Below are 12,279 nucleotides of genomic sequence, written 5' to 3'. Positions count from 1 at the left end.
GCTCATGAAATTCATATGAAAGCTAATTTTTATTTATATGTCATTAGTCCGATGAATATGTGGTCTTATTATATTGCAAAGAAATCAAGTAAAATATTTCGCGTTATTGAAATGACTTGATCAAAAGAAGTTAAGTATATAGTCTGTGAAAGGTTAAACTGTTCGTGTCGAGGTTAACGTCTAGTCATTTTTGTTTCCATACCGATGAATCGGCTATTAGGGATGGAAGACGTTCAAAATTATCGATAATATCAATCGAAAGAAATTATCGATAATCGATTAATCTTATCGTTAGCGATAAATATCAAAATATCGATAATTATCAAAATATCGATATTTTGATATTTATCTGAAAATTCATGATAATATACCGATATATCGGAATATATCGATAAATATCGGATTTTCGGACCGAAATATCGATATTTTTTTGATAATTTTCGATAAAAAAATCATTATCATTATCGCCCATGCTTATGCGCCAGAGTTTTTTTTAAATTATTATTATTATTCTATACATAAAATTCTACATATACCTACCCCACTTCAAGCAAAAGTGATCATATCCAACAGTGTACTATTTTGTATGAAAACGTTGCCTTTATCGTCTGCATTTGCCATTACCGTACGGATTTAGCGTTAGCGTTATAGTGTGTGGCATTTAGCGTTAAAAAAATCTGACGTTCTCTACTGTTTTTACAGTGTTTTACATTAGTTTCAGTACCCTATTTAGCGTACCACTCGTGCTTGAAGTGCGTTGATATACCACATTTTTTACTACTTCATATTTATATTTGATTAATTCTATATCTTCTCAACCATCTATGCAAGTATCATATTCCTTGAAGCCTAAAAATAACCGTTCAGCTTATGTATTTCCATTTACCGAAGTTTCAAATAGGTTTCATTTGACCCACAGCATTTTGTTACACGTTGAATAAAACAAAAATTATCATTTTTTGGACGAAAATATATGTTATAAGAAAACGAAACTTTTCGTTCAATCGATTCACCTTCCTGTACTGAACATCCAATTTTAGCGGATACCTGTAACTCTATTCCGTACCTATCGATAACCAAAAGAATATTCTCATTCAATTTCAATCATTGTATACATGACCGAGCCACAGAAAAATATTAAATTGATTTATATTTTCGGATGAAAACGAAGCAGGTATCAACTTATTGTCGAAGGAAAAAGTTTTTTTTTTCATTATTCTTTCATTCGTTCGTTTGCCCCTGCTATGTAGAATCCCCCAAAAAACCCAGAAGGGTAAATGTGACGCAAGTCCTTTATCTTACTTACAAAATAACTGATATCGCTGAGGGTGACGCATTCTGCGCCTGTACGCAAACGTTTTATCAACATAAAAGTGACCCAAAAAGTTTCAGAAAGAAAATTTTACCAAAAAAAAATTGCGTCACAAAGTGGCAGATGATTCGGCCTTCTTCCGTTTAAATTCCATTATTTCACGACGGATTTTGTCCTATTTTAATTATTTTCATAGCCATGGTTTCCTCATCAGCTGCCACTTGTGACGCAATTTTTTTTTTGGTAAAATTTTCTTTCTGAAACTTTTTGGGTCACTTTTATGTTGATAAAACGTTTGCGTACAGGCGCAGAATGCGTCACCCTCAGCGATATCAGTTATTTTGTAAGTAAGATAAAGGACTTGCGTCACATTTACCCTTCTGGGTTTTTTGGGGGATATCAGTTCTTTTGGAAGTTAAGGGGTAAGGGTCACTAGTTTTGTAAGCATCTCAAGTCGACTACAGCTCAAATCCATCAAAAAATCCGATGGAAGTTAGGAAGGGCCAGAGGAATCATCTGTCATCCCAAAATTTAGGAACCAACCTTGGAACACCTCACTTATGTCGAAAATAACCCGAATCCATCAAAAAATCAGATGGAAGTTAGGAAGTGCCAGAGGAATCATCTGTCATCCCAAAATTTAGGAACCAACCTTGGAACACCTCACTTATGTCGAAAATAACCCAAAACCATCAAAAAATCCGATGGAAGTTAGGAAGTGCTAGAGGAATCATCTGTCATCCCAAAATTTAGGAACCAACCTTGGAACACCTCACTTATGTCGAAAATAATCCAAAACCATCAAAAAATCCGATGGAAGTTAGGAAGTGCCAGAGGAATCATCTGTCATCCCAAAATTTAGGAACCAACCTTGGAACACCTCACTTATGTCGAAAATAACCCGAATCCATCAAAAAATCCGATGGAAGTTAGGAAGTGCTAGAGGAATCATCTGTCATCCCAAAATTTAGGAACCAACCTTGGAACACCTCACTTATGTCGAAAATAACCCAAAACCATCAAAAAATCCGATGGAAGTTAGGAAGTGCCAGAGGAATCATCTGTCATCCCAAAATTTAGGAACCAACCTTGGAACGCCTCACTTATGTCGAAAATAACCCAAAACCATCAAAAAATCCGATGGAAGTTAGGAAAAGCCAGAGGAATCATCTGTCATCCCAAAATTTAGGAACCAACCTTGGAACGCCTCACTTATGTCGAAAATAACACAAAACCATCAAAAAATCCGATGGAAGTTAGGAAGTGCCAGAGGAATCATCTGTCATCCCAAAATTTAGGAACCAACCTTGGAACACCTCACTTATGTCGAAAATAACCCAAATCCATCAAAAAATCCGATGGAAGGTAGGAAGTGCCAGAGGAATCATCTGTCATCCCAAAATTTGGGAACCGACCTGGTGTAAGTTAATATTTAATAATCCACACAATTTCCAACAAGAAACACATCCAAAAACAACACACACCTTTCACCACATTACCATCCATATCATGCACTAAAATATACAAAACACACACACACATACAAATTGGTTTTTATATGACATTTGTATATGGAGACTTTGAGGAGCTCCAGCTCCCAAGATATGAGCTTTTTCCAACTTTTGAAAATTCCATTCTTATTTTTGGGCCATTATTAGCCTATAACCAAAATTTCAGGAAAATCTATAGAAACGTTTAGGAGTTCCTGGATCCCGGAATCCTGGAACTAACTAACTAACTATTTTAGTTATCTGAAAAAACGAAATTTTGCTTATTTTCATACAAACATCAATATTTCGAAGTTCAATATCTCGGCCAATTTTGAAGCTGCAGTAACGTGTGATAGCTCGTTGAACTCGTATGGATTCCTAGATTCCAAATATCCTAGTTTGGGGGTCGTTGGAGTTAAGGGGGAGAAGTCAAAAATTTGCTGTAAATATGCTCCGCCGTCCCCAAAATTTTTTTTAAAAACATTTTTGGTAGTGGACTTGCGTCACGCCCGCTAACTAACGTGCGGGCATGATATTTATATGATAATATCGGATAAATTTCTCATTTTTTGGGTGGGTATTGTAGTGAACAAAAAGCTTTACTGAGTAATGCTTGAATGATCGCTGGTGAAATGAGTTTGGTACGAAGATCTCGAGTAAATGACACAAGACATTTTATAGCTTTGGGGAAGCAAAACATACTCTCTGCGAACGTTTTATCTCGAGGGGTGAATATATTTGAGATTTGAAAATTCAAAACTTTATTTGGTGGGCAGCAACGGAGAGTGAAATTGAGAATATTTTTATGATTGTTGTAAGCGTTCGTATGTATTAAAAATGAATGAAGATCAATAATTTTCTTGAGTGTATACTGTATTGCTCATACTGGAAAATTAGCACTTGAAAGAAGCTACAGTTGCTGAATTTACCTGTTCAAATAAAACCTTTATTATACAAAGGTGACATTTTACTTGTAGCAAGAAGAAAATACCAATCAAAGAAGAAAATATTAAAACTAATTCATCTGATTGGCTTCACATCACATAATTTATAGGTATGTGTAAGTGTATAGTAGTCAACTTTTCCGATTAACTTTTTCGATAAAATAAAAGCAGCAAATCTTCACTCGGCTACAATTTAAAATCTTCCGATTAGTTTCGTAAGTTTTTCAACAACAAAAACATCGGTTACCTAGAGATCAATAGTCACACACACGGTTCGCAATGATCACAATTGCTGATACTTCTATTCATTTAAGATTGTTTCAAGTTCATAGGAAAATTTAAATTTAAAAAATAGCGACTAAGCAGTAGCGGCGAAAATTGTTTCATGATTCATGGGAAAAACCATTATCAATTTGATTCGACATTCAATTGGCTCAATTATTGGTTTTTTCAACGTTTTTGCGTTTTTTTATCGAATGTGTACGTTTATCACGTAGAGAAATCGAAATTTGCAAGTTTGTCCACTGTTTCGTAGTATTTATAAATTTTGCAATGAACTTGGGGCAATCATAAACTATGAATATAATAAGTTGTTATATCAACTGCAAAATATTATTGATTTGAGCATAGTGCAACAAGGGAAACAATTGGAACGAGTCAGTGTGGTATTAGAACTATTGTGTACGAGTGTTTATAAGGTTGGTGATATTGAAAAGATTATTGTTTTATTCATGTCGATGAGTTGACTTTTTTTTCCATCAGTTGTCCTACTGATTGATAAGTGACGTGCTCTCGGACGTGCTATTATTCTATTATTTGATTTGCTATAAATTTACATTTTGTGTCAATGGTCGAAGAGCATCGCTTGCTTATAGTTAGCACAAGATTTAATCCAATTCATAAGTGACTATAATATGAAACTGCGAATAGCTGCAAACGTTGTCTTTAGTGCAACAAATAAATGAACACGTGAAGAGAGTCTTAACCATCACAGAACTTTATAAATTGTCGCTATATGCAAAGTCTTTATTTGTTACCTACCTTTCCTGCCAACGATTAGAAAGTTCTCCTACGGTGCGAGTGCGAGTAAAGAAATTTCTACTCTGTTGAATGGATCATTTCGCCAAATTTAATAGCAAACTTATTAACAGTGCACTTGTACAATCAGCAAAAAGTTAGTGAACTTTGTCTTTCGATTTTCTTTTTAGTTCGATTAAATAATTTCGAAGTTTTGTCATCGGGAAATGAGGAGTATTACCGTTGTTGTGTCTTGGCTTTTATTTGGCCTTACATCAAAAACAATTTGCCAATTGTACACCGACGACGTTTCCGATGGTAGATGTACGCTCAATCCTGTAGTTAAGAACTTCACATCGTGCCTTAATGTAAGTGCAGTGAAATATTTGGAAGTATTTGCTAGAAATGCAGTAATTTACTGTAAAAAACGTTGTTGCAGCTGGCCATACCCCAAGTGTTTACCGTTAATTACGCCAGTAATTCGCTGTATAGAAACTATGCTGAATCGTTCCTTGGGCGACCCGCAAACGATCAAGCTGAATTGGACGCTCAGTGTTTTACATTCGCTATCGAAGGACTAATTCTAATTCAAGAAGGTTACGACAAGGCGAACATTCGCTCGGTAATTCCAACTGAATTAGGTAAAATTAGTTGAACAATGCAAGTTTTCCGGGTCAATTAGTTTTTGTAAAATTGGTTGACTATATTTATAATAGATCCAACAGCTCCCTTGCTCACCGATCCACTTGGACTTGGAAAATTCAAAATTGAAACAACATTTGCACAATCACCAGGATCGACCGTCAAAAATCAATGTAATTTCGATCATCATCATCATAATTCCATCATTTAAATTTATCTGCAATTTCAAATCTTCGTTCCATTCTTACAGATGTGACAATCGATCAAGCAGTTTGGTGTGACACAAAGCATGTTCTCTTAGTTAGATGCGTCAATGAAACCCGACAGGATTGGAAGTTGGCTAGTATTGGCAATCCAGAACCATGGGTAAAACCGATAGTTCTCGATGTTATTGAAAGCCTTGGGATGTCGAGGGAGAACGCTATTGATTATACAGGTGAAAATGGCGGGCCTAGTTGCCCAGTTGCTCCTGATCTTGTTACTTATAAATTACGAGCTGCAAAGAGAATTGGTATACCTCTTCCTTTCGATTTCGGAAAGCATTTTCAGTGGCTGAAATAAACTCGACAAATCAACATGCACATTTTAATGTATTTGAAGGCTCTTTAGTGTAGGAACTGACAAATTTTTATTTTACAAGAAATGGTGATGTTCCTTGCAACGCTTTGTTTCGGCAATTTTTTCAGTATGGAGCATATATGAAAGAGTCCTTCGCTATCAGTGTGAACATATTATGGCCGGAACTTCACTATCGGCTCAATGTTCATCGGCCGGATTCGTGGATATTTTCGTTTTACTTTCCCCGTCTTACGCGCAGCTTTCGTTTCCTCATCTTCTTTACGCGCTGCATCCAAATCGATGCGAAATGTGTTCCGGAAATTTTGGCTGGCGTTGACGCCCTTCACCGCGCTTCGTCTTGATTGGACTGAGCACTTCGAAGAAATTCGGGACGTTGATGTTATCGTTAACTTTTGCTAACAATAATAAACTGGCCAATGACGAAATTTTGGTTGCTTCAATGTGTAACATACGGCATGCATACCAGTATTATTATCGGGTCTATTACTTCCATCGATAAAAGTATTTTATATCTGTTGATTTCAAATCTTGTACTTCAATTTTTTAACATGTATTTTACTGCATAAGGGTAAAATTACCCAGATCTTGTCATTATTTTTGTCGTCGTTATCAATAACGTATGCGACAGGTTAATCGCTAAGTTGCTAACCAATTGTTCGATTGGTACCCTCAAAATGCTGGTTTATTTCATTTCCACCGATGCGATGTGAAACTTTGCTGCGATTTTTGGTCTTCCGGTTTGAACTTGTTGTATTTCCTATTTGAATTCAGATTTGCTGAATAAATATTTAACATAAATTGTTGTTATATCTGCCGTTATCAAGATAACTACACGGCTACCATAAAGGTATTAAAAGTTCATTGCAAGACGAATTTGAAAGAGCCTAACTTCCACCACATTTACTCTTTCTTCTCACAAAATAAGAATCATCCCTTGGGCAATTGCGAATTTTTATGATAACTTGAAGGTAAGAAATATTCAACCATAACAATTTAGAAGATTAGAGAAAAAAGGGAAACTGGATCATTCTAGGATATGGCTGTGAAAAACTTTACACATTTTAACCATGTTTTTATATATTTTATATTATCGTTTCCCTTATACACCTATTTTCATATGATTTAATGTGCGCTAAGATTTCTTTTATATTTGTTTAAAGCGAAACGGAAAGACTTGCTACGGCTACATATACATCCTTAAAACATATCAGTCTCACTTCACTGATTTAACCATATTTTTGGGGAAAAAAATAACTAATCCATTTTTACAGGTCATAACAAAATTTATCAGACCTTGTCATGAGGGCTAAATAGCTAAATTATAATAAAGAGACGGTTTGCACTAAGTGCGGAAGTCCAAAATAAAGTATAAAGAGACGATTCGTACATACTCGTATTTCCAATGAAATATTATTTTACATGCTACATGCATCGAAATCCGCACTATTCATGTTTTAAGCACTTCTTTCGACGTCGTCAGCATCCAAAATCCATTACATAACTCGGGATAAAACTGAAAAGTCTTGGGTTGATGTCGTTATTGACCTCGGCTTCGCCTCGGTTCAACAAAACTAACTCTCTACTTTTCATTTTTTTTATCCGTAGCTATGTAAATTACTATTTCATACATGCATTGCGTAAATTCTCTATTCATCCACTCAAATTGCCATTCTCTCAGTTACACTTAGAATTGACAATTTAGTGGAAAAATTTTTCTTTTCTCTTCACTCTCTTTTTGAAACAGCGCGAGCGGTGACAAAATAAGCATTTTGTCCGCTGAAAAATTTAGTTTTTTTAAATATTTGTAACACTGGTCACGCTGCACCCCGTTGTTTAAATTTTTTCCTCTCTCGAGCCACGTGTGACATAAGGGTATAGAACGATGTACCTATTGTTGCTAATAGTATTTTTCCAAACGCATGCTAACACCCTTTTTTAGCGAACGAGTGTTCGAGTTTTGACTGTTGTGAGCTGGAAATGAGCGACGAAGTCGCGATATTTCAACACTAGACAAACAAAAGGATTTTTTTGTATTTTCTTGATAACATGATAATAGGTAATTTTTCAGGTTCATGTTAACGAGCGCTAAGAAAAACAGAAAAATTTTTGAGAACTTTTGTCAGTCAAGGGACCTGATCCACCCAAAGGGTGTACACACAGAGTTTGCAGTTTTTGAAAGATTAAAAGGCAAAATACTTTCCTCAAGCTTGTATTGATCAACATAGCAGTTCGAGGAAGCAATTAAACCAATTAAATGAAACTGTGTTTATATATTTAAAATGAATTTATTTACCCTTTTTCATTTGAAACTAATAGAGGTCCTGCTACGGTAGTAATGGAGACAAAATAAAGTGTTATGTAGCGTCGACCGCCGCTATTGAATTATCTTTCTTTATTGCTTGTTAAAATGTTATTTATCTTAATCTTCGCTGCCTAGTTTTATTACGATTTTCTTTGATGAATCAATTATTATGAATCAATATTAATTAAAGCTGACACATATAATGCTCATGAAAATGTTATCAAAGTTTCGAAACTGTCGAAGAAATTACCAAAATTGAACATTTTTGACTAATGAAACTTAGATCTCTTCTGTTAGTTCGGTATGTGATTTAATACTTCATTTTCATTATTTATGGCCGAAATTGTTGGAAGTCAGAGAAAACATTTCTAGAATCGAAAACGTTTTTCTACTTTCAAACTTTTATTATCGATTGCTCAACGAGCGTTGCTCATTGATTCAATAAAATATTTTGTCACCTTACCGTGACACATTTTGAAACGGATTGAAACAATTTCATAAAAGCCATCAAATCTCTGCCCAACCAAAAAATCCTATTATTTACCAATGTAAAGCTATCCGTTAACCAAAGGGTCAAAATTAACTGAAATAAAACTACCACTTCATGAGTTTTAAATGTATCTAACGTTCGCACAAAAGACATTGCACATTTGACTTTCATGTCGTAAAATTTTCAGTCGACCATAATTGTTCCGGGACGAGCACATTTTTATTTCATTGTCCATTGTGTGCTGTTGATTAGGGATGAATAAACAAAACTTTACTGGACTTTGTATGACATTAAAGCACATTTAAAATGTCATCACAAGTCATGAGTGTATCCAACAATTTAAAGGGAGATGAATTCATACCAGCACTGGTTGCTTTTTGCTAGAAAATAGTTGAAAATGATCCATCGTCTTGGAATCTCTAGGTGGAGCTATGATTTCGATTGACAATATTAATGAAACAACATTCAATTAATCTTTTTATTCCCGTACTCATTATGTTTTTCTTCTGACCTTTAGTACTGGTCCCTGAACTTAGAGCTTTAATAAAGAATTTTCGCCAACACTAAGGTACCTGAGGTTTTCAAGCAAGGGAAGTAACAGATTCAATGATACTACTTCCGTTTGTGAATGCTTCAAAGAGCCTTAAATTTCATGCTGTCCTAAAAAATGTTGGATATGTGGTCTAATATATTTAACTCAATTTAAACGTAGAAAAAGAGGTCAACTAAAAAAGGGTGTACCACATCCATATAGTAGTTTAATCACGCTCGGTAGTTTTTATACATCAATAGCAACTCGTACAAAAGCAGCAATTATTGTACATAATTGGGATTGGGAGCGGTGTGTGGACAATGTATGTTTTGAGAGGCAAATATAGACAGGTAGAGATTATATGGAAAAGAGGTTTTGCGTTTATACATAGAGATAGCTGTTTTAAATTAATTAATAACTTACATCACTAGTTGTAGAATACACACCGTACATTTCAATCCAGCGGAAATGAGAACACATTTTGAATGTTTAACTTTTTGCTAGTTTTCCGGTGCATCACCATTTTATGGGTATAACAAAACGTTTTAGAGATTTCCTACATAGAAGAAGTCGCATCCGTGTTTCAAAATCAATTTCAAACTTTCATTCCACCTGATCTGAACCAGTCACTATTTTCATGTCCCATAACTAGTAACTATTGCAATAAGTTGAAGCCATTTACGCCTCAGATTTCATTTTGAATTTTTGGTAATTTAGAATGGGATTATTCCTTTTTTTTACTTAATGAAAAAGGGGCTGTTTGAACAATTCATCTAGAGGTTTCAGTCATATGCTATTGAAAACAGTGATAAACATAAACAATGACCTCAGCCTTGTTCTTTTATTTATTTAGTGAATTGTGTAGAGGCTACAGAAGTACAAGATTTAGTATCTAGCGATACGGTTGCCTATTATAAATCATCAAAGAAAAGCATTATACAGAAGTAGTAGAAGAACGTGCAACACAATTTTTAGTCATCTGTTATCGATAACAGCGATAAAAATTAACAATAATCCCTGCTATAGAAGTATTAGATTTGGTGCTTCTGACACTAAGTGACACTTCAAACAAAAGAAGTAATAGATCGCTGTGTAGCGATACGGTTGCCTATTTATAAAAGTGACACGGAAAATAGTACACAACATGTACCATTGCCAAATTATAGTAGTGCAGGCTGTCCTCCATTTAACATATAAGTGTAATTCAGCTGATTATGTATGCTACGGTTGGTTATATTTAAACTCCAAAAATTACTACTCAGCCTTCCTGCCATAATGCCTAGGCAAGCGAATGCCAATCAGTGCCTATCGTTTTGATATTTATCTAAAATTTTAATGATGAATGAACGAAGGTAAGGGATAACAATCGATTTACTGGATTGTTCAATATTTAATGAACTTGTGCTTCCTATTTGAACAAAATTCCAAATAGAAATGGCTATGTGTATATGCATTATGTTTGTTCGTAGGTTCATTAATATTGCTATCATCAAACAGACAGACGGATATTATATGTTAAAAATGTTGTATTAACTCTCAATTACTTAGCAACGCTTTAAGCTTTCAACAAACCATTAAATTTAACGTGACAAAATTTGTCTTTTTACGGATGGTGCCGGTCGTGGTGGATAAAGATAGAAGAAAATGAATTTTATTCTCTGTCACGACTCATTATATTTGTGCGTTTATATGTAAATAAAGTAAATTTTCGTTCATAAATTATTTAAGTCAAAACACTCCTAATTGCAATGAATTGTAAAGTTGACATTGTTTCACCACGATAATCATTGCTTTCGTGAAAGAGGGAGATTATTCGCTGTTAAGTTCCAAGCGAATTTAGTGGAATGGTAGCCATAGTGTTCTATGTGCGCAAACTTTCCACAGACCAACACAAAAATAGCAAAAAGTTTATAGTCGAGGTATTTCTCCATTCTAACCAAATGACCAACTAAGCTTTCTTATTCAAGACATACTAACAATTTTATACCGTGTTTCAGTGTTTTGCTGCTTTCTCCAGTCAACAATTATCACCGGTTCTTGACATCAACACAAAATCCTACTTCACATGATCGTAGTAGGATTCTGTCAATTGCGTGCGCATAAGTTTCTCTATTGGTTATATGGCATAAGGCTTTGAGAAAACTGTACCGATGCCCAAAATTTGCATCGAAGGTACACTTTTCTCAAAGCACATGGAACTTTCACAGACAATTTAATTTTTATTCAAAGCTGACATATTTTTACTCGAAAATGTGGTCGTACATTTTTTAAAAAGGGCTCTCGTAAAAAGATATCAGCAATCAAAAATTTCGAAACGCAAAAATGTATCCTACAATTTCAGCGTACGCTCGGAAGCTCTTAATAAAATGCGGGGTACGAGATAAAACGCCAAGTTTTTCTTTTATACTAAAACTATATTGATCGGATAATAATATTTGCCTGCGACGTTCGACCGTCTAGATAAGAATGACTCGATATAATGCGATGCACAAATGTGTGAGATGTGCGTGGTGAGTTTGAGATAAATATGAATCGCCGCACTACTCCCTTCTTAGAAAATTCTTACAAATAAAATAAAGAAAATGAAATTTTTCTATAAGAATTCGGTGTCATTTTACGTTGTATGAATTACAATTGAGAGTGTGTCGCCGCGGATGTTCACAATCGTGTCCCATCGTATAAAAAACATTGTACGGAACAAAGTCAAAAATTAAATCCCTTCATCGCAGAACTTCACGGAACGGTGAATTGAGTGTTGAGCGATCTATGATTGGCATCATACGTCGTATTCTTTAAATCGTTCGTTGAATTTGAAGAAATCCATTGATCTCGGAATTTCAAGTTCGGATGGTCGTTTGTTATCGTGTTGTTGTCGCTTCGCTTCCTGATCCATAACAGATGGATTTGTTTTGGTCGCATATTCGTTGACTGATTTCCAGAAGTTAAAATGTCGCAGAAATCCAGTCGAATG

General features: G+C 34.9%; 1 protein-coding gene across 1 annotated transcript; it reads left to right on the top strand.

Moving 5' to 3' along the window:
- The first annotated feature begins 4,960 nt into the window (after window positions 1–4,960).
- On the top strand, window positions 4,961–5,997 carry LOC119083329. Its single transcript, XM_037193015.1, has 4 exons — window positions 4,961–5,131; window positions 5,203–5,404; window positions 5,480–5,578; window positions 5,656–5,997. The coding sequence occupies exons 1-4, from the start codon at window positions 4,991–4,993 to the stop codon at window positions 5,964–5,966; spliced, it is 753 nt and encodes a 250-aa protein (XP_037048910.1). The 5' UTR covers window positions 4,961–4,990; the 3' UTR covers window positions 5,967–5,997.
- Window positions 5,998–12,279: the final 6,282 nt, after the last annotated feature.

The sequence above is a fragment of the Bradysia coprophila genome, unplaced genomic scaffold, assembly GCF_014529535.1.
Source record: "Bradysia coprophila strain Holo2 unplaced genomic scaffold, BU_Bcop_v1 contig_588, whole genome shotgun sequence".
In the NCBI taxonomy this organism is placed as follows: Eukaryota; Metazoa; Arthropoda; class Insecta; order Diptera; family Sciaridae; genus Bradysia; species Bradysia coprophila.
The sequence above is the reverse complement of the archived record's forward strand: the minus strand, read 5'-3'. Positions and strand labels throughout refer to the sequence as shown.